Source organism: Triturus cristatus, chromosome 6, assembly GCF_964204655.1.
Source record: "Triturus cristatus chromosome 6, aTriCri1.1, whole genome shotgun sequence".
Classification (NCBI taxonomy): domain Eukaryota; kingdom Metazoa; phylum Chordata; class Amphibia; order Caudata; family Salamandridae; genus Triturus; species Triturus cristatus.
The window spans coordinates 1235305688-1235333143 of record NC_140589.1 but is presented as its reverse complement, the minus strand read 5'-3'; the positions used below and the strand labels follow the sequence as shown (position 1 = coordinate 1235333143).

Genomic DNA, 27456 nt, shown 5'->3' with positions numbered 1-27456 from the left:
GCAGTGTCCGTCTTGCTGCTGAGCTCTCTAGCACCTTTTTAATGGTGGTATTTACCTACGGAGAGTGATAACCTGCTACTAGGTCCCATAACTATATGACTAGTTAAATGCCAATTCATTTTAGTATGCAAATCAGTTGTTGTAGCCCAGCAATAGCCAGTATAGATAATCATGATCTGATATGCCCCATATGTCTCTATGATTGGCTCGTGGCCATGAACTCATTGTTACAAGACAAATGAATGACCCTGTTCAACTCAAGTAAGGACTCAATGAAAGAGCTGAGAACTTTGTACCAAGGGACAGAATGCAACCAACATCAGGCTCTGTATTGCATATAGGCTGCACAATCCTTGTTTACACCACGGCACACCTATAAGCAGGTGCACCAGGCACAAACAGGGACAGTGCACCTAATTACAATGAATGCACTGCCCCCAGGGCGGCCACAAACTTATGCTGCCCTGGAGGCAGCGCATTAATTAAATAAGGAGTGGCAGCTTCAAAGCTGCATGTGCAGGCAGCAACCCGCCTTATTTTAAAGAGCGGTTAGAGATGCCCCTGCAGGCAGGTGCAGTGAGTGACTACACCCATCTGCAGGGGAAGTTTGAGGGATCGATGGTACCCCCTTTACCCTCTAGGACAGGCAAAGGAAGTACGGTGCTTTTGGAGGAAATGAAGTACGTGAAAACTAACAAAAGGACACTCATTGTCTCTGGTGATTCCCCACACAGCTTAATGGATGTTCCAGGCTAATTTTAGAATCTTTCAAAGCATCCACAAAGACGAACAGTGAATTATAAGAAAAAGTGATTGGACCCAAGCAGGAACTGACCCCACTTGCAGGTGTAGGCTAAAGAGGCAACATTTAAATTACGATTGTATAATGGCTTCTCCTACAAAACAAGACATTATAAGATTAAATAAAAAGTAGAAACCCTGAGGCCAAAAGCAAACCCAATTCCACACTAAACTGACCGAAAATACACTTTGTCAAGCCTAACAACGTATTTGATTGAGGTCGTAGTATTTAGGTTTGATTCGGAAGCAGCAAAGAAAAAAAGTACTATCATCAAACAAAAACCGCATTGTTGTGGTATGTGGGAACGGAAGTCTGTAAAAAGCCCTGGTAGAACAGGGAACTGAAACCCAAAACACAGGATCTGAAAATCACAGGTGTGGCCTCATAAAATGAACTTCCTGGTTTCAGCCCAACAATATGAACAACCTGGAAATTTGGTAAAGACGTTCATCACAGATGTCCCCTATATCATCAATTTTCCACACTTCAAATCATCATAGTGCCTTGTTTCATTGTTCCTCGTCATATGGGTAGCAATTCTTTATTTACAACCTCGTTTAAGAAACTGTTGTTGTATGTAATTTAAAAAAACACCAGGTTATGTTAAATATGCATGAATGACTTAAGCATCAGAGACCCGTCTACTTTCTCGGACCACCTCTCTGGAATAAGCTTCCTTTGCCTCTGAGGCGAGTTTACAATTATCATCATTTCAGCCACAGTAGAAGACATGGCTTTTCTCACAAGAAGGGCCTTATCTAACAGTTCCATTTCCTAGTTACTCTCAGGGCTCAGCGCTGGGATACTCATGGCTAGCTGTGTGCTTCAGAAATGTTGTGTTCATTCAGAAAGAGATTTACATGTTTAGTTATAATATTACCACAATCTGAGGTTTGCATGGCAGCCATCTAAGGACACAGGACTATCTTCATTAAAGATTTAGCATTGATAGATTTCTGTTGTTTGTTTGCATCTGCTCATTCATGTGTGTTTGGCATGACTGATGAGGTGAGAACTAGTTTTATCAGGGAAAAGTACAATGGCAGATCCAATGTCCACAGGCTTGGAAGTGAAGGGAAGATCCACCCTGTGGATAAGGTTTTAATGAATAAACTTAACCCAAATGTTTCTCAATAGACCCAACCCATGTAACTTAATGATGGGAGTAGGTACTCTTTTTAACCGCAAGGAAGAGTCAAGCTTCCTTCTTGTGCATCCGTCCGTCTTACATTTACCTCTTTTCTCAATCTCTTCTCAATTTCGTCTTCTTTTGCCTTAATGGACATTATGACCCAGTTTCCATACCCTGACTTGTCTCATACTCTTCTGCATCTCTCTTGCCCTCTTCTCTCCCTACCTACACTCTTCAACACACTTTCTCACACGTTTCTGTTTTCCACTCTATCCCCCGCTGTAACACTCACCTACCTCCTCCATTACTTCCTCCTATCTGTTACTTCAACTTTCTCTCCACCACCTAGAGCCAGAGCAAAGGTGTTTACCACCTCAAAGGACAGTCTTTCTGTACCACCTACTCCAAAATGGTGCCACTTTTGCTGCTGGTACTGTTAGCATATGCCATCCTACTGCTGGTGACACGATTTATCTTTCTTGCCACAGTGGTGCACACTCCTCAGGATATCTGTGATGTTTACACTCCCTGTCACCAGTACAAATGCTATATGAGCATTTTTCAAACTTTGTTCAACAATTTTGCAACATTGGCTTAGAGGCTCTGTAGGTGAACTCTGAAGAGAAAATCATTTGAAGGATTGTAGACCTCAAGCCAATGCAGTTGTGTTTTTTTATGATGAAACATGGGTACTAATTTGGGAGAAAAAAAGTAATTTCTGTATTAAGAGGGCCCCCTTTGAGGGCATTATTATTTGGAGTGACTAAGTCACCTCCTAAGGGCCTGATTGCGACTTTGGCGATGCGACGCCGGGTCCGCCCTGCTGCTGCACCGCCAAAGCTGTGGTCGGGCCACCTGCCAGATTGGGAGTTTCCTCCTGTCTGGCTGGTATTATTTTGGCGTTCCCACGGAGGGGCCTCAAAAAAAGGGCGCTGCAATGGGAAGGCCAAAAACAGTCCTGCATGGCATGGACTGAAATGTCCATGCTGTGCAGGAACTGGGGTGCATGCACATCGGGAGGGGGCACATGTTGTGCTCCCTGCTTGCACACCATGGCGCAGAGGCACAAGGGGGCCCAGTAGGGCAGGAAACAGTCTTTGCAACACAATTTTTACATCGCAGTGCCTTTACCACGCATTTGTTACCCTGCATTTGTTTAGCATGTATAGGTCTTTACCACGCATTTAAGGTAAGTATGGGGGTCTCCCTCAAAAAGATAAAAAATAAATATATATATATATATATATATTTATATATTTAAACTTACTTAAGTAATGCGTGGTAATGGCTTGTGAAAAAGGTAAAGCATATATATGAGTGCTAAACAAATGTGTGGTAAGAAATGCGTTTTAAAGGCAGGCGATGTTTTTACTAGTGTTGTACGGTCATACAACTCTGTAGGGCCCCCTTTGTTTACTCTCCGCCAGAGTTTTCATGGAGGAGGAACTGCCCTGAAAACTATGGCGAAGAGGAAACTCTTAATATGCTTGGTGGGACTGCGTTGGGCACAGGATATTGATGCCTCCTGACCGCCGCAACACCGCAGGGAACAGCGGTTCCCTGGAGGCTGTACCGGAGCAATGGCTGTCTGACTGCCCTAATCGTAATAGGGCGGTCAGAAGCCTTCACGAGTCTGGCGGTCTGTAGACTGCCAGACTCGTATTCGGCCCCTAAGTGACTACGCTAAAGTCAGGTACACGTGCCAATCTCTTTTAAAATGTTTTCAATGTATGTGGAACGGATGGTGTGCGATCCCACAGACAGGCAGACTAGATCGTTTCTCTGTTCTTTCCAGTTTGATGATCTGAATACATGTAGCTTCTGGGTCTCACTCAAACACCTTCCAGCTAAGACCTTTACAATTGCAGTAGTCCGTCATAACTGTAAATTCCTAATGGACTGTATAAAAAGGTCAGGATCGGACTGGCATAGCAAATAGAACTGGACAAAATAAAAGTGGCTCTATTAGCGAATCAGATAGCTGAAAAAAGTGTCTCACATTTATAAAATGGGGCATATTGGAACTTTTTATAGACACTCTATAGGTGCTTTGCAAGGTTTTGGAGACTTCATGCATTTGTGCTTGATGCAGGCAACGTTTGTGGTAATATCAAGGAACTCATTATGAACAACTGCCCCACCAGACCATTAAATAGGCCCGGAAATAGCCAAAGAACCATCCCACATATTGATCTGTCACACCAGCCCTCCCGGCACTGTCATACTGCCTTTGGCAGATTGGACGGAATTGCCAAACTTCTGCATAATTTACGATTCCTACTCTCCAACACTATTGGAGCAGACTACATCAGGTCAATGACACCCTTTATCATATGCAAAGGCATCTTGCATAAAATGTAGACAGGTTTAAGACCCGTGCATGGTAGTGAGATGGCGATTACATCTATTCTAGATGATCTGAGAATGCAACTGGATGAAGACGGTGTCGAATATTATTAGATCCACAATACACTTTTGACTAAAGGTGTGCAAAGGCGCAAATCTATTTTGCTGTCATTCCATAAAAACAATGTGAAATTTCTCAACATTTATTTCCCGGTATTGTGCTTGAAAAATGAAAGTGTGGTCACACCCTACATTCAAAAGTTACAGAAAAAACGGCATTAGACTGTTTCAAGGAGCAAATGTCGCCCGTGAAACATTTTCACCTGCAAGGAAAAATAATCAAAAATTTGGCAATCAAAGGATTGTGGAATTTTGCTAAATTTGAGTAACGTGAAAATTGCACATTTCTCTGGGTTAAACATTTTTTTGAACACCATTATCCATTAATATTGTTCACTACACTATGAAAATGTGAAATTGGAGGAAAACTCCATACTGGCTGGAGCAATAGTGTTTTTTTTAACTTTGAATTAAAACGGTAATTTAGAGACTTATTCAGGTGCTTTCTTCTTGATCGATTATTTAAGGTAATAGTACCACGATTTTGTCAAGGAAGAATCTCAAGAAAGGTCAGTGTTGCACGTATTTTCCCGCTGACCTTGTGTGCCATAGTGCGTCCAGTGGCCAACAAAGATTGAGTGGTTGCTATAGTAGGAAGAATGTGGCAGGATCCCACAAACAGGTAGAAACAATTGCCCCTAGTTTGGATGGGGCCAGCCATCTCAACGTCCTAGACACAGAGATACTGCTGGGGCGAGTAAGTCCCACTGAAATCACACCTGGGAACATAGATTTCAGATGGTCCCTCTAAGGTGTGCTCAATAATTACTGCAACCCCTGAAATACCGGTAGCACACATGTTTAAAGAAGGGTCAGGCGCACAGGCCCTTCTGCACAGAAGGGAACAGGTTTGCTACCGGCACTTTATACAAGCAAGTGATGGCAGCACAACCTTAGAGCAGCAACATAGGCATGTGAATGTGACACATCTCTTGACCACCCGTCGAATGGCTAATAATGGAGGAATAGGGAGCGCCTACAGTTGTTTGCATCCAGTGTGTCTTAAGAATTGGCTTAACGCGTACATTTCTAAAAAGTGAGGTACTCTTTTGTGCTTATGAGAGGCATATATTATATTAAGAAACTTTGAGCCTGATTCAGATTTTGGCAGACAGGTTACTCTGTCACAAGTGATGTTTATCCTGCCTGCCGACAAATATCCCATCCGCCAAAATATAAATCCCATAGGATATATTGGGATTTATATTTCGGCAAATGGGATATCCATCACCGCTGTGACGGAGTAACCCATCCTCCAAGATCTAAATCAAGCCCTATCCTGGGCTTATTTTCATTTTGTATTTTTGCTAAAGAGATTGAGACATCAGTGTTAGAAGAAGGTTTGTTGCGAGTGGCCACCCTGGTAAGAGACATACTGTTGATTGGTTTAAAGGTTGACCTTCTTGCTTTGGACATTTGCAGGATTTAGGTAGTTGACATTTGTTACTTTTGGGCATAGATAGCTTGTTCAATTTTTTATATTTTTTGTGAAGATAATGTTGCCATTTTAGAGCAGTTGCCTTTGGTAGGATGTCTCTTATATATTGTGAGCAGATCATGAATGTTTGGGATGGTTTGTAGAGTAGTCGTGGCCAGTGAGTTAGCAAGAATTGCGTCAATAACAGGGGCATCACATCGCTTGCCTATAGATGGTTCAAAATGAAGACACTGATTCCTTTCCCACTGGTCAGATCAGATTATAAAACTCCCCAATATCAAAATGACATGAAAGTGGCCCATGATATAATTCATAATATCTGGGAATGAGGCTGACACAGGCAAACAACTGGTCAAGAAACATCAGTTGATACAGCATACCAAAGAATACAAAAAGTATGCAGAAAAAGAGTACAAAAAAGTGATGGGTGTAATGCTTGAATTAATCTCATCCACTGGTAATTACTCATGCCGCATCCCAGTACTTATTTTGCAAACCATGCCACTTCAGTTGGACCCTGCCATAGTCAAATCAGTTTTGAACCTTCTCCATTGGAACAGCCCAGACTGAAACACCAGGCCAGGTCATCCTTGAACTGGAACACAAGGAACCCAGGACCCTTTTCACCATAGTCAGGGCTGATCAACCAGGTTTAGCTTGGTTTCAATAGCACAGTGTGCACGGAACCCATGCCTGGGCATACCCATCCCACTTAGGACGACACACTAAAGTGTACAAGAAGGTGATCGGTGGAATGCTTGAACTAATCCCAGCCCCAGGTAATTGCTCAAGACGCAGCCCAGTCCATCAGTTTTTTTATACTTTAGGTTGGCAAGCTATACTGGCATGCCATGAGTATCAGCTCAGGCAGAGTAATGCTGGTTTGCAGTGGGATCATATTTTCCCCACTAAAATTATGATCAAGGTAAAATTTACATACGTGTGACACATTGCTACTCGAAAACATCCAATCTTGCCTTTGGCATCCAAGTTAGGCATAGAAGTCTGACTTCAGCACAAAATACATTTTGCAATTTGTCCAAAGTCTATGTAACATGGTATTCAAATAACTTCTAGAACCTTTACGTGACCAATTCAGACATAGTGGAATGCATTCTGGTTCCATTATTGTTGGAACCAGAATGCATTCCACTATGTCTGAATTGGTCACGTAAAGGTTCTAGAAGTTATTTGAATACCATGTTAAAAATCGAGACGGCTGAGATAGAAGTTTTGGTTTATGAAACTAGAAACATGCATACGTAAATGTTAGCATCAAGATAGTTCGTGAAGGAGCTCTGGATTAAGAGATGGTCAACAAATGTTTTTGGCTACCTCAACTCTGGAGTAGAAAACTTACATCCTGTATTGCACGGAGTAATGCGCTCCATCCCCAAGTCCTAATGGGGGAAACCAATGCACGACCGCCGCCATGTTTCTAGATATGAAGTGGACATTACGTGGTTTGGGCAAAGAGCATTCCTGCTGGTTACTTTCTGCAATATACCAAAATAAGAGCCAATCAACAATAGAAAAACAGTCAAAACAATCAGTCATTTGATTCTTTTTAAATGCCAGCAGAAAACTGCTAACACTGATCCATGCTTCTTTCTGCACTGCCCTGTTGTAATTTCGATTAATCAAGCGCCTATGTGCACTCAATCAATCGATCAATGCGTTGTCTACTTTGCACAAGGTGTCTGGCATCAGAGATAAATACCAAAATATTGCACTCTTTTTTCTGCATTCTCTGTGAATCGGCTTACATCCTGAATCAAATCAAATCATATGCATTCAAAGAGACGTCCCTTCAGACACCTATGTAAACTCATTTTGCCAAAACTCTTGTCATGGGCTTTGAATGTCATGGCAAATAAAACACTTTCATAGTTTAGATGTTCGAACATTTCTGGCGTGGGAGACAATTGTATGCTCCCCCTTTCACAGAGAAAATGGTCAGGCTAAACCATTTCCGAGGCCTGGCTGCTGGTGCCCCAATACATGGGGGACATATTTTGCGCATCTTTGTGAAATGTATTCTTTGTTAACTTCCTACCCATGATAAGCCATGCACAAATGGTGCCCTTCGGGCACCATTTGCACACGGGGTGGGGAGAATGTGGATAATTTTTTTTTTTTTTACTATTTTTTACCGTGCGCGTACGGTAAGCGTAATCGGCGATTTTCCGAAAAAAAAAATTTTTTTTTTTTGGGCTTGGGGGTGGTTTGGGGACCCCTGTATCAATGCTGGGTGGTTAGGATCTCATTAAACTGCCTCTTTACACATTTTTGGGGTTGGTTTTTGCTGCCCTACTCAGGAAGCGAGAGAGAAAATGGCGGCCGCCGCTTCCTGGTTTCGACCGATTCGAATGTTTACTAAGAACTAAGAGCCAATCAGAATCGCGCTCGCGCACGCCACCGTACGCGTACGGTAAGCTTACGGTAAGCGCACCGTAAGCGCACCGTAAGCTGCCACAGATATATATATTGATTTAAAGGCTATTTTCTCAGAATCTACTGAACAGATTTACACCAAACCTACAAAAGGCACTTCCTTGACCTGGGGACTACCTCTCTGCCAAATTTCATTAAATTCTGTTCAGCCGTTCGGGCTGTAGCCCTGTCTAAAGGTCCTATGGAAAAATGCATGGGAAAAACGCGTTTTGGGACCCCCCTTTTATCTCAGCCCCCGCTTGACGAATCCCCCCGAGACTTTCAGGGTAGGAGCGGAGCGTAGCGCCCCACCTATTTTGAAAAATTCGCGAGGATTCGTCGACCGGCGCCAAAGTTATTCAAAATAGAATGTTGCGGATTTCCTATGGAAACGTGGTCCTAACTATAACTACCTACTGGCGACCGCCAGTAGGTAATACATATACATATATATATATAGCATATATTGTCTCAGCAAAATTATGTAATAGTAAATCTGTTTAAACGATTCCTCCTTTTCAGATGACAACACATTTATCAAAGTAACTTGTGTGGGACATGAAATAAAATGTGCAATCCTTCCTGCCTCTGCATATTTTGAAGCTTATTTAAAAAGACATTTTGTAAAGTATATCTCCTGTGTTACTCTTCTATGAACTCTTACATTCCTTTGTGAATTGGCCCGAAAACATAGAGAATGGGAAAATTCATAAATTTTCATACAGTTAGCACAAATAGAAGGGACGGTGCCCTCTGTGCACTTTCACTATTAAGGAATCTGAGGTATTTTGGTCAATTTACATAAGACTGTGTGCGCTTTTACAAACAGGGAGTTAGAAGGCTCAGCACTGATTCACAAAGGCAATTAAGGGTATGTAAAAGAGTACTCCTGTAATACTACTCCTCTTACTCTCAAATGCTTTTGTGAATCGGCCCCAAGGTTGTTATTGCAATAAAGCTTACTCACTATGCTCATAATACAATATTTCTGTGAATGTATTTGCGCGTTAAACAACATCTTCAAGTTATTTGCATGTACCATCAAATAATTGATCAACCACCCAATTTCGTTGCTTTTGGATCTTTTTGTCCCTTTAGGTCACCAGACTGCTGCATTTCACTTAACAGGGATGGCAGAGTATGCGGCAATTCATGTACCTATGGGAAATTGTCTTGAAACTGTTACACAAGAAAATGATGAAATATATCAGCTTTGCATTATTCATAGACATTTACTTCTAGGATTCTAGAAAACTAATTTATTTATTTAGGGTGTAAAATGAAAGTGATATTGCCAGATTAGAGCTAGACCAGCAGAGGGCTGGAGAATATGCCAGTTGTGGTTTGGCTTGTGGGTAGACCAGAAACTTGGTTGCCTAGGATACATCACTTTTCTGATGCTCGCGACCAGCCTGGACTCCTACCCCACTCATTGTTATCTTTCTAAGAATCAAAGATCAAATCATAATGAAAAAACGAAACACATTCAATGCAATAGGGAAATAAACAAGCACGAAATGGATTTTGCCTCCATTTCTTGGCACTTCCCAGGTTGATCTTTAAATTAACTTCATATTGCAAGGTGTTTTGCAGTCAGTCCATTAAGGTCCTTCTTGTCATCACCAACTCTCCTAGAGTGTAATATTGATGGCTAATGAGTGAATCCCAAAAGTAAATGCCAGTCCCACCGAAAAAGTGATAATTAGTCTTTATCCTAGACAGAGGTACAGGGAAAGCCTCATGTGCTTCTAGTGAGTACAGGGTCTGTCTGCTCCTTTGAGATCGCTGTAACTATTTCCAAAGCAGAAGCTGTGCCACGGGTACAGATTCGTCTCGCAAATCAGATACCACCCCTTTTGTAGGTGTTGGCATCTGATCAATGTTTTAAGACAACAATTGCAGTGGAAAACCATTGATACATTGCTATCCGAATCGCAAATAGGTCAGGGTGGGCCCTCACACCCTAATTGCAGTAGGGAGATGGTCACAAAATCCCTGACTTGTAAAAATGCTTCTGTAAACAGCATAATGGCCTTTTGGAGTTGCAGCCTGTGAGTTGGTGGATAAGGCCCTCTCTTATTTAAGAACTTCCAATATCACTTCTCAGTCTCTCATGGAATTTAATTTAATTTAATTGTGGGTTTATATAGCACTAGAATCGACTCCCGGAGGAGTATCTCCGCGCTTCGACCGCTGGGGAACCCGTCCTGGCTCACCCTGAGAGATGGTCCCTAATGGGTATCTCTAAGGTGCGACCAAGCATCCCCGGCGGTCTGGGGGGGCCGTTATGAAGATGAGGCAAGCTAATGCCCAGAGTTGCCGAGTGTGGTCCCTGACTGGAGTAGGCACCGAAGCGAGAATTATCGAGCCCGCTGACCCTGGTCCACGACCCTGCCGCGTCGGGAATCAAACCCTGGTCCCGGGCCGTCCTCTGCTTACGGGTCTGCCGCCTCTAACCAGTGAGCCACACCTCTTCACATGCCAGGCAGAAAGAGCCGTACTAAAGTGAACAAGCTGTAAGATCAACTTGTTTGTTTATCTAAGAATAACAGTGACTATCACGCGTTGGATGGTTGTTTTGGACTTCAGCACTGTGCTTCCCAGAAAGCACTTGGTAACTCTGGAAACAGCAGTTTGTGAAGAGTGTGCAAGGGTGATGCTTGGCTATTCTACCCCTCAGTGTTGCTTCCCCACCCGCTTGAAAAAATAATTTGGCCTGGACCCGGTATGTAAAAAGAAAAAAAAACGGCGTCATTCAGTAGGCACACGCATGCGTGCATATCCGTATAGCATCACCAAAAGCCATTGACAAAGCTAATCGGTCCTAAAGGCAAGACTTGTTGGCTTTGCCAATGCTTTTTTATTGTTTCTACTGCCTGGGCAAGGTTTCTTGGGTGTTTATGTAAGCCTGCATGGGCCACAGCACTTGTGCAGCTATTTTAAGCGTGTCTGCATTTGCATTGCAATGGTGATGGCAGCCACGGCCGTGAAAGGTAAGAGCGGTGAGGCGGGTGGGGGATTTCAACAGAGGACGATCATTATCTGTCGAATTTCCACCCCACCCAGCCCCACAGTTCTTATCTGCACGGGCCGTGGCTGGGTGATGAAGCAAAAAGTGATAAAAAGCCAGAAAGATGGGTTAGAAGGAAACCACGGAAATGGAGAAAGGGCAGAAAACAACAGGGTTGAAAGGGTCTGGGAACCATGAACAGCCCTTTTGTCTGTTGCTACTTATAAATATCTGACGGCTGTGCTGGAAACCAAAATTAATCCTAGCAAAAATATTCTAACCATCCTCACATTGCAGGAAGCAGAGAACAGAGACCCAATTGGGTCTTCATAGTTGGGTCATTGCAGCCCATCCTGCTCTGACAAAACTCCCTAGCCTGCATACAACTGGGAAAATGTCAGCACGACAAAATGGCCAGTTCGGCCTTTATAGTACCAACTGGGCAATGTACACTCAAGCCTAGTCATATTTAGCCTTCGCCATTTCATGGATGATATGTTCTGCTTTCATTTCTAAGGAAAACGCCGCTTATTCTTGTTTTGTAGCCACGGTGAGCACGTTACGTGTTTCTCTTCTTCAAATTATAAGGCACATTTGTGATCAGCTGATTCACAAGAGTGCTCTCTTTTACCTCATGTTTATAGAATTTGTGAGTTTGGATTTCCATGGGAGGGATGACCAGAAACGTTAAGGATGAAGAAGAATTAGAAAGGAGCCAAGAGAAACCAAAGTGGTATGAGGTAAAAGTCTTGTGTAGTGTTTAACCTCAGAAGGGGGGATTGATATATTATTATTATTATTATTATTTACACGTTTTATATAGCACTGGCTAGACCCGAAGGTATCAGAGCACTTTACATGATCGTGAAAGAATACAGTAAATCAGGAATACAATAACATATGAAGCGAGACTCAATAGATTATTGTAAACATCAAAAAACAAAAAACAAAGCAAAAACAAGAGAACAATACTAGATGATCTAATAGACAACATAAGCAAACAAACAGCAAACTATGACTGAGGGTCTAGTCCTGTACAAGAGATAATTAACCAAGTTCAGTAAGCTAAGAGGTAAAGTATTTGTTGAGGAGGAGGAGTTTCAGATCTCTTTAAAAGCAAGGGAAGGAGGGGTTGCATCGAAGATCGCTAGGTAGAGAGTTCCATATGCTCGGTGCATTTCCAGAAAAAGAGTGAGACTTGGTTGATGTTTTTTTTGGATTGGGAGGTAGGGGCAAAAGTGCGTCGGAGCTTTTCAAAGATCTAGTAACCCTGCTTTCGTAAGCTTGTTTTCTAAGTAGTTGGGTGTATGTGAGTGAAGGGCTTTGTGGATGATACAGGCAGTCTTGTAAGTACATCTTCCTTCGATGGGAAGCCGGTTGAGGCTCTTGAGGGAAGGAGTGATGTGATATGCACTGGCTATTATTTTAAGCTAAACACAATGAGAGAGATAGAAGTGGAATCATTGATATTAGGCATAAACACCATTAATTATGTCCTTTAATTATTTAGTTTCAAGGTTTGCTTGCTTTTGCGAAAAGTGGGGACGGCTGGCTGGTCCCAAGCAGGAACTTTGTCCAGGGTTCTCCCAGGAAGTAATGGGGGCTGTGAGGGCAAGACTGAGAAGGTAGAAGGCACAACAGACAAACAAATTTAAAATGTTAGTTTCACTGTGTGGGAATTAGTTGGAATTAGCTCACAGCTAAGGTTCATGACTTGGAAAATAAATGGCCTGACATGTAGACCAAAGTGAGAGAGACTTCTTTCTTTTTTTAGGTCGCTCCTACGCAGCGCGCATGCGATGCATAGGAGGAGACCTCTTGGAATTGATTTGCTTTTTAGGCCAAAAACGTGCACACATTGCATTGCTTACAATGGCAAAGCGTGCACGTTTGGCGATTCCCTTGTGGAAGCGAGCTTTGAAACCATCTGTTTGTAATAAACTTTCAAATATATGGTGTCCTTGCTGGCTCCCGCACGGGAAACGCTGTGTGTGCTCTCGGCCGCACTCCCCCACCCCTCCCACTTGTTTTCATTTCTTCCCTGCCTGGCTGAGCGCGGCCCGCAGACGCAGGGAAAACAAGTCCTTCTCTTTGATGTGCAATTAGTGCCCCGTGCAGTGGGCCTGGCTGCAGGTGAGAGCCCCAGGCTCACTGGCACCCGGGCCAGAAACATCGTTTGTGGCAGCGCTGCTTAATTGCGTGTCAATTTAGTGCACGTCACTGGCTTCCGCTCTTAAATGCTTCGGCTGAGGCTGGGAAGCCCAGCCAGACTGCATTGAACTACATGCATCCTCTCCTTAAGGTTGAGACCAAATATGGAGTACAGAGATGTGCAAACAGTTTACAATTGCTCCCCTAGAAGGCATCAGATTAGAACAGGCTGGTGTCCACTGAGGCCCCTCTTGCCCGCTCACATGCCCTTCCACACGACATTGGGCTATATCTGTACAAACAAGGCAGAGGGCACTATGTAGGCTGCACATGCCTGGCAGAGGGCATCAGCCAATGTGCAGCCACCCAATGGACAGACGGCTCCAGGCTGTGTCTGTACCTACCCAAAACGCAGCTGGCTTCAGGGAATGTGCACACATACCCAACAGGCAGAGGACACTAGTTAATGGGCAGAAGACACCACGATGTGTCTGAAGGCACCTAACGGTAGACAGCATGAGTCAGTGTTAGCATCCACCCAATGACGTCTGAAATTATAAGGCGGGGGAACGCTATATGTCTGCACCCACTCGCTGGTCTCATTATGCTGTGCTGTGTTTGTACCCGATGGACAGAATCCAGGAGGCTGCATCTGTGCCCACCAGGCGGAGTACACCTCGAGGCATGCACCCACTCAACGAGCAGACGACACCCAGCTTTGCATGCACCCACTCCATCCTTTAGGCAAAGGACATCGTGATATGTCTCCGCCAGACAAATGGGCATAGGATGCCACGCTGCACGAGGCAGATAACATGTTGTGTCTGTGCCCACGGTACAGAGGATAAAAAGACTGTACCGGCACCGCCAGCACAAGACACCAGGACACAAGGCGTCATCAGCACACACAGGGCCGAGGCATCCGGCTGTGCTTGCACCGGCCGCACAGACGGCAGCAGGCTATATATCTGCCAGCAAGGAGAAGTCACCAGGCTGCTTCAGCATCCCGTGCAGCAGTTGCAAACGCAGATGACCAATTTCCTGTTTTTCTGCAAGCAGCCCGCGATAAGAGCAACCTCTGGTATTGTTCTTGTGTAGGTTACAAGCGTGCGGCGTGTCAGCGCTAGCGCGGTGCCCGCAGGCACGAGCTTTGGGCAGGCTAGAAACTAAATATAGACGAGAACAGATCTCCCCTGTGATCCCTTGCCGCGGGCTCCTCAGCACCTGGGAGGGCAGCTTCCATGAGACGTCTTGTGGAAAACAAGTACTCCCCGGATTCGCAAAATGCGATGCAGCACGCGCAACGAAATTCGATTTATTTATTTAAATGTGTACTTACCTTCGTCCATCCATATTCCGGTGTTTACATTTCCCCCACCCTGCCCCTCCCCCGCCCGCCTCACTGCCCCACCGAACTCCCTCCACGGACCGCTACTGATCTAATGTTTCAGGAAGGCCATTAGTAACCCCATGTAACAAGCAGGACAGAGTCTTCCGTAAATAATTTCTGCTGAGCTGTCACCCGTCCTTCTGCCACGCTATTTAGGTCACGCCTACTAGGCAGGCTTACCAAAACCATACAGGGCCTACTAATGTCTTACTATTTGTTGGCTTTCTTGTCACTCTCATTTGCTTCTTATTCGTGCCTAAGCTTGTCAATATTGTGCGTGACCCGCCCATGGAGCATAGCATCTTTGCCATTTCATTTTTTTGACTGGCTTTGGTGCTTCTACTACTTGCTTATCAAGCACTATTTCTATGTTTTAGAATAAGCACTCCATGGAGTGCATGTGTTTTCCAGTCATCTCCTTCATCTTACTCTATCGACTCACCGGGTGCTTCTACCTGTCCACATGCATGTTGCGCTCGCTCTCATATGCTTTCCCTGTTGCTTTCTCACTTGTGTTCTTTCCACTGCCCCCACCATATTGCACGGTTACCCACTGCTTCTCCTCCCTGCCATGGTGTTCCTTCTTACTCCTGTGTTGCTCCTCCCCAACTGCGCTAAAAAAATGTGTTTTGTAATATACATACTTTCTCAATTACCGATCAAACTCAGTAAAGAAAAAAAAGCTGCCATTTTGAGGGCATGCATGCCTGCATAATGAAGCGCTAGCCCAGTCATAGCCCTCTTTTTAAAGTTTGTTTTCTTTTGCCATGCAGCACAGCATCAAGGATGCTGTAAAGCACGGCTAAACCACTGGCAAAGGCAATAGCTCCCAAAGGCAAGGTCTATTGGCTTTGAAAATGCTTGTTGCAAATATTGTATAGACCAGCCAATTTCCCAAAGAAGCTGGTCCTCACCCGTCCTAAAGCAGAAGCACCTGTCAATCATCTAAGGTCCAAAATCTCACAACCTATTTGCCACTCAATTTAGCAGATCTCTGCTGAGATAAGGGATCTGGTATATTGGCTGCTTGTACATCTCTTTACAGAACTTCGAGGCTTCTTCACAGCATTGCAGTGGGCTTAACAGTGACAGGAAATATGGTATGAAGTGGGAGTAGCCTTCCCGTTTTACTACAGGATGACGTTTGGACGGTACCAAGTCCCAACAATGGTATTGTCACTAAGTGCTACCTGCATTGACTGATGCTGTTGGTGTGCTATCTAACCCTGGGCGGACAACTACGCTACGCTCGCGTAGTTTGTGCTACTTCGTGCTACACGAATTGCACGTAGCACAGTGCAAAAACGCGTAGCGTAGTAGGCATTTTTTGTTCGCTCGCGGACCTCAACGTCAAGTTGGCGACCGCAAGCGAGCAAAATGACATCCCGGCGAGACTTTTTCCTCGTTCGCAATCAGCAACATCGAGTTGCCAATCGCGAGCGTGGAAAATAAACCTCCCGGTGAGATTCTCAACGTGGGGAGGTCAGGTTTCTCATTGCGAGTGGTCATGTATGCTTGCAACCGCTCGCAATAAGAAACGCTCAAATAAAAATCTACTCGGCAGAAAACGACAGCTCGCACTGTGCAAGATACCGTTTTCAATGATTGCACAGTGCGGACAAGCATCCAGCACTGTGCAATCATCGCGAACAGCGCACTACACAGTTTGCGTAGTGCTAAGCATATCTCGCGTAGTGCAAAGTGCACTTTGCGTAGATACACTTAGCGCTACTACGCGAACTACGCCCAAGGTTAGTGCTCTCCCAGATGAACATTCCTGCTGGCACATAGAAAAGTAGGCAGTGAGCAACAACGGTCTTTATATGATGCACAGGCCAAAGAAGGCTGATGTGTGACCAGGTTGGCACTTTGTTATCTAGCTAAAACTCTTTACAGAGCTTTGTGTTCTATTTGATTGTGCCTTTTGCAGTGAGCATGGAGTGATGCATTATATTGTGTACGTGAAACAATATCCATTCCATTAAAGAAACAAGTATTGGCATAGCCAATAGGTCTCGCCCTTGGGACCTTATAAGTGTTTAGTTATCCAGCACAATATCCTTGGTGCAACAACATCAACTGTTGCATGGCTAAACACTTATAAGGTCCCAAAGGCGAGACCTATTGGCTATGCCAAAGCTTATTTAAATTGCTCTTTATTTGCTTTTACATTTCCACTTCACAGATCTGCATTTCTGATAATCGACGAACCCACATCCCACGCCCCAGTGCCAATTTGTGGTTGACCCTTAAAACCACACTCCCTCACCACAGCGCGGGATCGTGAGGCTAGAGAAGCTTCGCCAATATATTTTTCAGAAAGGAAGAGATGTGATTGTCTGACTTGGAAACCCTCTTAGCAAAGACTGAGGCACACAAATGCTTAACTCCCAGATGGGTAAACATAGCTTTTTCCTCTGCACAGAGTAGGGGTGGGCGGAATTTGCGAAATCCACTTTCGCAAATTATCGCGAAAATGTTCAAAATTATCGCAAACATGCGGAAATATCGCGAAGATGCGGAAGTTTTTTTCCAGCATGTTCGCGAGATTTTCTGCATGGTTGCGGCCCGCCAACTTACCCATGTGGTTGCTCGCGGGCGCGGCCATCTTGTTTTCAGTTGTCTCGCGGTGCATGATCGCGAGAAGAAAGACGTGATCGCGCGACGCATGACGTCACTGCGGGCGCGAACTGTCGCGAGACAGCGCAAATGGCTGAAGATGGAGAACGCGACCGGATCAAGAAAACTTGTCGGCGAACGCAGGGATTCAGGTAAGGCGTTCGCGCGCGCGCAAGAATGTATTATTTTAAAGCGCAAACAAGAATCAAATTATCGCCAAGCTGCGGAATGCGGAAATTTTGACATTTTCGCGCTTTCCGCGGAACGCGAAAATGTCAAATTATCGCAATTTCCGCGAACGGAACGAAATTTTAGCCCAGGCCTAGCACAGAGCTCTTCAAGTGTAGTTAGTGCTATTTTAGGTTGAACAGATCAGAGTTTCAGGCTGCTTAACAAACATGCTGAGCCACAGGGGATATGGCTGATTGTGCTTTCCTCCCTGCTTTGAAACCTCATGAAAATAATATTGGTTAATGGAGTGAACGCACACGATCCAAGATATTATGAGAAACTTATTAATAATGCTTAATTATTCCACTCCCTATTTACCAGCTGGAGATTTTAATGTAATGTTGGATGTGGAGTTACATAGGTCAAACCACAGACCTTCTAATACAATGGTAAAATCCACATCTGTTATTAAGAGATTAATATTAAACTTAGATTTAAGGGGTGTCTGCAGTGAAAGAGAGGGGCAAAAAAAGGGTATATACTTTCTTCGGGCAGATATGGACATTTCAATAGATCAGATTATTTTCTTATTCGCAATAGTCTGGCTTGGATACGTTAAAACATTACCTGATCCACCTTTCAAATCACGCTATGGTTGAGTTGAAGCTAGATCTAATAAAGGATGACAGTATGATTAAACAATGGACTCTCGATAGCACCCTTTTATCAGAACCAAATGTCGTACAAAGTATGGTAAGAGAGTACAAAGGAATTTTTAGAGATTAATTTGTGAATATCAAAGCTGATAATAGTTAGGGATACATATAAAGCTATTTCTTGTGGGTGTGTAACCTCTATTCTTATTCAGCATAATTGTACTCATAAAAATCAGATAGAGAAGTGCAAAAGTGAAATAGAAAATCTAACTAGGGAACTCATAAATTTAGCTCGGAATAGCTCAGACTTAAAAAAACACATTAAAATTAGTAATTAATGAAAAAAAATATATAGCCTATGTTTGATGAGGTCATACCAAAACATGGGAGGCCAGCAAATTAAAAACAAAAACCGAATATGGAGAAAAGGAAAGAGCTATACTGGGCTGGAAAATGACAGTTGATGATCTATGGAATTATATAAACTAGTAAAGGAAAGTTTAGTCGCAACCCAAGAGTATGAGAACTGTAACCTTACGGCTGGAGCGGTTGACGTTGAAGCTGGGAAACCGGGTTCGAGTCTCGACAACGGCACTCAACACCCTGTGATTCTGAGCAAATCACTTAATCTCCCCGTGCCCAACAACAATGAATGTGTGCTTGTGTAACGAAACTGGTGCTATGTAAAGTGCTCTGATACCTGATTTCTTTGGGTCTAGTTTGCACTATATAAAACTGTAAAAAAAAAACAACAAAGAAAACCCTAACTTATTTACAATATTTGGCAAAACTTTATGATTTCTAGTTCTTTGTCTGAAGCTAGAACTGTCTAGTTTTGAAATCTGGTAAAAAAACACAACAGTGTGAGAGCTAGTGTCGCTCTACTAAACACTGCTCAAAAGTTGTTCAACAGTATTTTTATTGAAAGATTACAGAAAGTCACTCTGACAGTCACTCAGGCAGTAATACATCAAGAAAATAGGGATTCCTTAAAGGTAGGTTTCATAGTTAACAAACACAATAAATCTTGTCCACACAAGACATAGCCACAACAAAACACTGCTCTAGCTATTCACACGATTAATGCATAAAAAACATTCAAAAGCGGCTCTACTTGCTGAGGGTGATGGAAAGACTATGGTTTAGCCAAAACTTTATCAGAGCAGTAAGAGGAAACAGGTGTCTTGCTGATTTGCAGCTTAATTGAGAAATCTGTATAGAAAGAGGGACAAGGCAACGATGTCCTATATATCCCTATATATATCACCCAGAGGTGGTTGCCACTGGTCACTTATATTTGGGACTGTGTTTCCACAGGAAACAGATTTTTTGGTTTGCTTATAACTTTAGCGTAGTTTGACAAATCTTTACAAAACCTTCCCCAAAAAAGTTTCATCCACCTCAGCTCCATCCTGGAAAGTTTTGGGGTGATCCGTCAAGCGAGAGGGGGTCCAAAAAAAAGCAATGGTCCTAAAATGAGTTTTGCTCATGCAATTTCCCACAGGAAAAAAAAGACACAGCTACAACCAGAATGGCAGAACGGAATGCCACTAATTTTGGCAGAAAGCTAGATCTTTTACCCAGAAGTGTGATTTTTAGGGCTCGCGCCCTGCGTTGCACGGCGCAGCAGTGCTTGCGCCGCTGCGAGCCCTTTTGTACAGGGTTTGAAAACGGACCCTGGAATCGCACCCGCTCGTGCTTTCCTTTCAGGATCCGAAATTGGGCTTTGTGTGCGTGTTTTTTTAAAACAGAGCATGCAAAAGGCCAAAGGCGGGCGCATTGCTCCGCCCATGGCCTATTGGTGTCTGTTACGCGCACCAAAGCCCATATGTTTTCAATTATTGTGCCCATATGGAGAACAACAGGAGAGAGAGGGAGAGGGAGAGTCACTCTTGTTCCCCCTTGGCTATATATTAAAAAAAACCAAAAGAGAGCAACTGTTTGATCTAAAAGGTTGGGTAGCACAAAGGAAAGACTTATTTCTTTAAAAGAACCCTCACTCACCAACCTGATTGGTGACATGCTTCATCATTGGGTTCCCACCAGAGAGGCCGAGTGCCTCCCTGGTGTGCCACGATGCCTGATTTACAGCGGAGCAGGTTTTTTGGAGGGGTACAAGGATGTGAGTGTTGTGAGTAATGTGAAATTTTAAAAGGAAAATTATTGTGCCCAGACAGGGGTGCGATAATTGAAAACACATATGGCTCGCAGTGGCGCGCACCACTTGCTGGCGTGTATTTTTAAATTTGACATTAGCGATCGCTTTCGCGATCGCTTTTTTTTTTTGCCTGCCTGTCCCTGGGTACCTCTCAGATATCCGGCGATGCCACAGACCTCAGCGTGACCCTCAAGCACTGCCATTTCCGCCCTCCACCTACAGGTTTGTAAAGCTCCAAAGATGCAATTTCCATGCTTGCCCCTTAGCACTATGCCTTCTCTCCTCTGTGCTCCCATTTGCACCACGCCTCCTCCTGGACTGGACTCCCCTTGCTACAAGCCTCTCCTTGCCCCGTGTCTCCCCCCTCTGTGCTCTCCCCACCCCCGCCATGCCTCCCTCTGCTCGAGTCTCTCCTTGCCTGCTCCTCCCCCTCAGCAGCTGCTGCCTTTTACACAGTCCCAGCCGGGGTTCGAGCCGGAGGCCTGGCAGCCCTGCTGCAGGAGACGCCACTCTCCCACCACACTACCCCAGCCCCCCTCCTGAGGGAAGCGGATGGGGTCACCGGGCCAGGCTGCCCTGACTGCCCACCTGACACAGCACCGCAGCCCCCCAGGTCCATACGGTCCTGAGCGTATCGCACTGTACCATTGCACAGTTGCTATGGCAACAGGTTTCAGATCCTGTACCGGTCTTTTTTTTTTTTTTACAGCAACTCTTTTTATTCTATAACAATGCACTCTGCTCTCAGATAGAAAGGAACAAAGTGGGCACTCTTCTATACACGTATGTTAAATCATTCATGCGTACATTCATCAATGACATGTATGGGGGGCCGCTTTATGTATCATTGCCTTTCTGGTGCTGCAATATTAGATAAAGTACGTTCACTGTGTTCCGAAAAACCTGTAATACGATGGATCAACGGCAGTCAATCAGAACATGGCAATGCAGCTCCTTGCAGCCTTCTAGGATCGCTTAAGACGGGGATGTGCTGCGCGTGGCAGTGCTAAGCTTTCTTGGATGCTAATTCCAAAGAAACTCAGTATTGTGCAGTGTGTCAATGGCCCTACTGCAGTGGTCTGGGCATTCACATAACATGTAAAGCGCTCTGATACCTTCGGGTCTAGCTAGCGCTATATGAAACTCAAAATAATAATAATATTGCATACCCTTCGAGAGTTGAAGGGGGGGACATTCAGGCGATCCATATCTGTAAGACGCAGCAGTGTCAGGGTTCCTATATCCTGTTTACAGAAGGCCATGGCATACCAGGCCTCAATCCTAGCAAGGCAGACTCCGATTTTCTTTTTTCTGATGTTGGTAAACAGGGTTGGGTGATATATCAAAAACATTAAAAACAGCAGTGATTGATGCATATTCACAGGGGCACATTTATAACAAGCATTTGCAATGCAATAGGTCTCGCATTATTAAAGTTTGAGCTATTGGTGTTGCATTATTTAGCAATGCTAATACCTCAAACTTTAATAATGCGAGACCTATTGCATTGCAAATGCTTGTTGTGATTTGGTGTCAATCTCTTCAGTAGTTTTTTAGAAATTAAGGTTTACAAATCTATGATTATATATTGAGGCATGGAAAATCATCAACTGACCCAACATATGTAAAGATAAGATCTGATTGGCTGACACCAAATCAACAACAATTTTGGGGGAGCCATTTTAGGACTTGGGGTCTTTGTCTCCTGTCTTCCAAAAATAATTTAAAAGTACATATAAGGGGTCAAGGTAGGAATATCCATTTTCTCAAGTATGGTATGGGGCCAAACACTATTATTTTTAATTGGAACCCCAGATCTGCGGAAAATATGTGGTACAAATAAAAAAAAAAAGGCGGCACCTAGCACTTTTGCTTTTTAGGTCCCCAGTGGTGGGCCAGGTCCCAGGGGGTTGCTGGTTCATTTATTTTATACATGTTTGGGAAAGTGGTGTGCATGGAGCCCACCTCCATTGACAGCCATTTGCCCTAAGGATCCTATCCCCTGGATAAAAGATTTGAGCCCTACGGGGTCAGTCGGCAGTTTTTTAAAAATATATATATATATTCACGGGATGGAGCTTATGAAGGCCCAGGTGACCTCACCCCTGGGCCGATTGAAATTTAAATGGGGAGGGGGCATGTGGCCCCCCTCCCCGAGCCATAGTACAGCCCTGATGACCAATCGCGTGGGGCTGCCCCTCTCCCACCTTTGTATTTTTTGTATTTTGTATTTGTATGTTGATTTATAGAGCGCGATTGCTGCCCGGGGGCGTCCAAGCGCTAAGAAGCCAACAGAACAAGAGGAAGTAGCCAGGGCGTTATTGAGCAGCATTGAAGAGGAATGTTTTTAGCTGTTTCCTGAATGAGGTAAGATTGGGATTTTTCCTTAGGTGGAGGGGTAGGGTGTTCCATAGCTTAGAGGCGTTGTAGGTGAAAGTCCTACCGCCAGTTCTGGATTTTTTTATTTTGGGGATTGTGGCCGTGAAGGTCTGGTTGGATCGCAGATTCCTAGTGGGAAGGTAGTGTGACACTAGGTTGCGAGTGATGAGAGGGCCCGTTTTCCAGAACGCCTGGTGCGCAATGCATAAGGCTTTGAATTGTGTTCTTTGGGAAATGGGTAGCCAATGCAGTTTTTTCAGTCCATTTTTGACTGATTGACGTCGAGGGATCTGAAGCAAAGTGCGCGCGGCACAGTTCTGCACCGTCTGTAGTCTCCGTATCGTGTACTCTGGGGCGGCGAGGTAAAGGGCGTTGTTATAATCCAGTCGTGACTTTGGTGGGAGCAGCACTGCTCTCGCCGGGTGGAAGCAAATATTTCCTTTTCTGCCTGGCCCTCGTGCGCGGGCAGAAAAGAACGTTTGCTCCTGCGGCGAATGTCTGCAAAGGGATAGGTCTTTCTCTTCCTGGATGGCGAGACCTGTCAATTCACACCACTTCAGTTGGAAAGCCACCAGGCATTCTGCACCCCTATCCAGTTTGCAAGAAACTGCCTACAATTTCTAAAATCGTCCATTTTGGCTTCGGATGAGGAGAGCAAGGGAGGCGAGACCTTTGCCGGGTGATATTCTATACATAATTTGGGACGCACAGAAAAATTTCAGGCCCCTCTTTGAGCTGCTCATATAGACAATTTTTGAGCAGGTATCAATGCAGGTCTTCACTATTATTGCAATTTGCTTCTGTTTTTACCATGATTAATGATCCACTGTGGTGAGGTTAGGCCCCAAGATCACATACCATCAGGACATCTTGTCAACCCAAGGGATCTCCATTTGCTCCAGGCACATGGCAGCTCAACCCCTGCCATATCATTGCGCTGGGGGGTGGCCTCCCTGCTCAAATTGTCCTTTAACCACTGCAGACTTTCCAATGTGTGCAGATATAGACTCTCCATCTGGTGACATCCATTCTACTGTATGGTTACTCATGGTACAGAAACAACAATCACTACTCCACTAGAGGCAAACATCATCAACATCCATTTAGCGTCAGCAGGTTTGTGAGTACTGACCCAAACGCACCAACAGGCACATATATGCATGACCTTGCTTTGACCCCTAGTAGGCAGAGTAAGAAATATTTGTTTTTCAATTTTAATACTAGGAGAATTCATTTTCAGAAGTTGGGGTTACTGCAATGATTTACATAATTGCTTGTGGTTATGTATTGTACAGAGTATGCGGCTTAGCTGTCTTCCTTGTTATAGATTTCCAGGCAACAGGTCTGCCCTACTGTTCTGCTCACTTACCTTCCTTCTCCTTGTTGTCTATGGCCACTGGGTCAGCCACACCTGCCCACATGGAGCACTATAGTGTGGGGCTCCCTATCCCCTAATTTCCTAGAGACACCTTATCTCTACACCCCAGGTCCAAAACTCTAAGCCACCATAGTGTTTTCCTCTCTGAGACTGTCACCCAGAGTGTGGATGATGTAGTTTCATGAGACTGTGAGCTAGGACCCTTGCAGTTCTGGCTGGACTCAACAGAGGATTTACGTAACTTGCTGGGAGGTGTTATGGTATGGTTATTAACGATTATGACGTAATGAGAGTGCAGTGTCTGATCGTATGCTGAGGAATAAAAATGTCTGTTACAGAGTGCCATGTGTGGCATATTCATTTGCATGCTCCCAGGCTGGGGAGGACGCTACATCCGGTGACGAGTACGGGATACGTGCTCCAAAGAAACAAGACTGCTCTCCCTGAGAGTTTGGAATGGTACAGCAAACTGCTTGTGCATGCCACATGTGTCCAAAGTTGATGCAAAGCAGTATGAAGTTGGTATATTTGGAGTCGAAGCCCTCATCAGCCATGATAGCTTGACTCCAGTGGCATGGAGAGCATGGGACCCACGTCTGGGCATACCTGTCCCACTCGGGGTGACAAATGCAAAAAGAACAATTGATGGACAGAATGCAGAAAAATGTCTATGGCTGCTGACATGGGACTGATATCTCTCAATTACAACCTCCACACTCAATCTGAAATTGTGAGTCAGTTCCTGTCGTTTCATGGCCTAGGAAGACTTAATACAATAAAAGGGCGACTTTATTAAAATGGGCGCATTCGCCCTGTTGCCCAGCGGCAACGCAGAGCTGCTTTTCACTTGTAAGAAGAGCTAGCAACATTGTTGAAGCATGACATCATTGAGAACTCCATCGGTCCTACGCCATGGGTCTCGAATAGTAGTGGCGCCAAAAAAGGACAGTGGAGTTGTAGGGTGCATCTGTGTTGATATGTACCAAACTAACAAAGCAATCGGAAGAGAAAGACATCCTGGTGCACACATAGAGTATATGATCATGCAACTGAATAGTGCCAACGTGTTCTCCTGTCTTGACCGGAACAAGAGATACCATCAACTTGAGTTGTAAGAGAACTGTAGGTACATCACTACTATTTCGACTCATGTTGGTTTGTCCAGATATAAAAGGTTGGGTTTTGGAGTGTCGTAAGCTGCAGAAATATTTCAGGATGTGATACATAAAATAATTTAAAATGGCAAGCATGTTTTTAATTACAGTAATGACATACTGGTATTTGGGGAAACGCAAAAGGAGCATGGCAAGGTTCTTACACAAGTATGCCAGTTACTTGCTGATGCAGGTCTCACTCTGATAGCAGCTAAGTGTGAGTTTCACAAAACCAAACTTAAATTCTTCAGGCACATATTCTCTAATGGGAAAATGACTCCTGATCTAGATAAATTGCAAGCACCGCCAGCTACTTGCCCCCCACAAAATGTCACCATGCTGTCATCCTTCTTAGGCATTGCCAGTTAATTCTCAAGGTACATACCTGACTTTGCAACTGTGAGTGGCCCATTGAGAGACTTGACAAATGGAAATGTCACTTTCCAGTGGTCTGCAGACTGTGATCAAAGCTTCAAAAGAATAAAATATGCAATTGAAAATGCAACCGAGATGGCCTATTTTGACCCCAAGTTAAATACCGAGATCACTGTAGGTAGGAGCCCAGTGGGGCTGGAGGCAATCTTTGCTTAACATCATGGTTATTTCAATGCTCAGAGACACATTGTGGCATATGATGGTCGAAGCTTGTCTGACACAGAATGTGCCTATTCTCAGCTGGAGAAGGAGGATCTGGCTGTACTGTGGGCCGGAAAACATTTTCATGTGTTTCTCTAGGGGAAACATTTAACTATCATTACAGACAACCCAACTATTTTTGGTAAAACCCGAAAGCCAAGATGTCCCCTCGCATTGAGAGGTGGGGTTGCGACTGCAAGAGTACGACTATGCAATTGTACACAAGTCGGGTAAAGATCGGAACCCTGCTGACTACTTTTACACAAGTTCAGTTATACCTCTGAGCCAGAGCTTCTGAAAAACAGTCTAGTTAATTTTAACAGGCAAAGGAGCATATTCACAAATGAATTTTGAAGTACACAAAGAAGTACTCTTGAATTGCTGTTTTATGTAATCATGAAATTTCTCTCTCTGCTGGCTCATAATGAAGCCAGGAATATTTTCAATACAACCTGCACACACAAAGCCCTACCTTGACCCGGCATAAAAATTCATCTTATCTAGGGGTTGCTGACCTATCCGCAGTGCTGAATCTTTACTTTTTGAACCTCATAAGTCCATGAAACAAAAAAACAGCTCACAATCCTTCTCCGGAAGTGCTCACAAATTATAGAACTCAATCACTAAAGAGAGTTTTGAGGCTTTTAAGAAGAACTCAAAATGACTACTGGTTTAGAAATACTTTACCATTCATTGCATTGAAAATAGACTCTGAACCTTTGCTTTTCATTGGTTATTTATTTATGATACTCGAGCTGCTATAACTTCCCTTATATGCCAAATGTGGCAACTTTCCTGGGAATGACTGGACACCCATCGGCCTAATACAGGGCTTATTTTATAGCCGTTTCCCATAAAGAAAGACGAGATGCATAAAAAACATGAAACATTTCTGTTTTATTTATTAAGACTAGACAGTGGTCCGTGGTAACAGCGATTGTTTTGCGACAGCATTTGCAGAGGCAAAACAATTGTACAAACCAGTGCGACTCGCTATTAGGGAGGGACGCCCATGGCACCAGCCTTTCTAATAGTGAATCGTAAACCCTATTAGGTTACCGACTCACAAGATAGGGTTTATACATACCGCAACCCATTTTAGTGGTCACAAACGGGCTGATTTTCTGTTTGGGACTGCTAAAACGGGTCGTACATCTAGCCCCAAGAGATATAACCTTGACTTAGGTTGGTGCGAGAGATATTCAGGTCTGGTCAGCTTCCTTTCTAAGAAATGACACAGAAAGCAGTCAAGGCAGTGAGATTCCTCATGGACACCATCTCCACATGAAGTTGTCATTGTTACTCCTGAGCCTATCCTGACATCTGTGCAGTAATGTGCTAGTTGACTCTGCTCACATTCGCCCCACCTTCAGGGGCACACCTTCATTAGTTCTTAAGAGACCAAACTCCCTTCTATCTCGTCACTTAAGCACAAGCTTGTCACAAGTTGTTTCAGCTTTCACTTCAGATGAAGAATAAGATT

General features: G+C 44.1%; 1 protein-coding gene across 4 annotated transcripts in view; it reads right to left on the bottom strand.

Annotated features, from left to right (window-relative positions):
- The window catches only part of LOC146821237 (interleukin-20 receptor subunit alpha-like), a 313666-nt gene that overhangs the window by 114267 nt on the left and 171943 nt on the right, over positions 1 to 27456 (bottom strand). For all 4 annotated transcript variants that reach the window (XM_085612176.1, XM_085612177.1, XM_085612178.1 and 1 more), the window contains one exon: positions 7199 to 7334. In XM_085612176.1, the coding sequence (XP_085468302.1) occupies positions 7199 to 7334 (136 nt within the window). The remainder of the gene's footprint in view (positions 1 to 7198; positions 7335 to 27456) is intronic.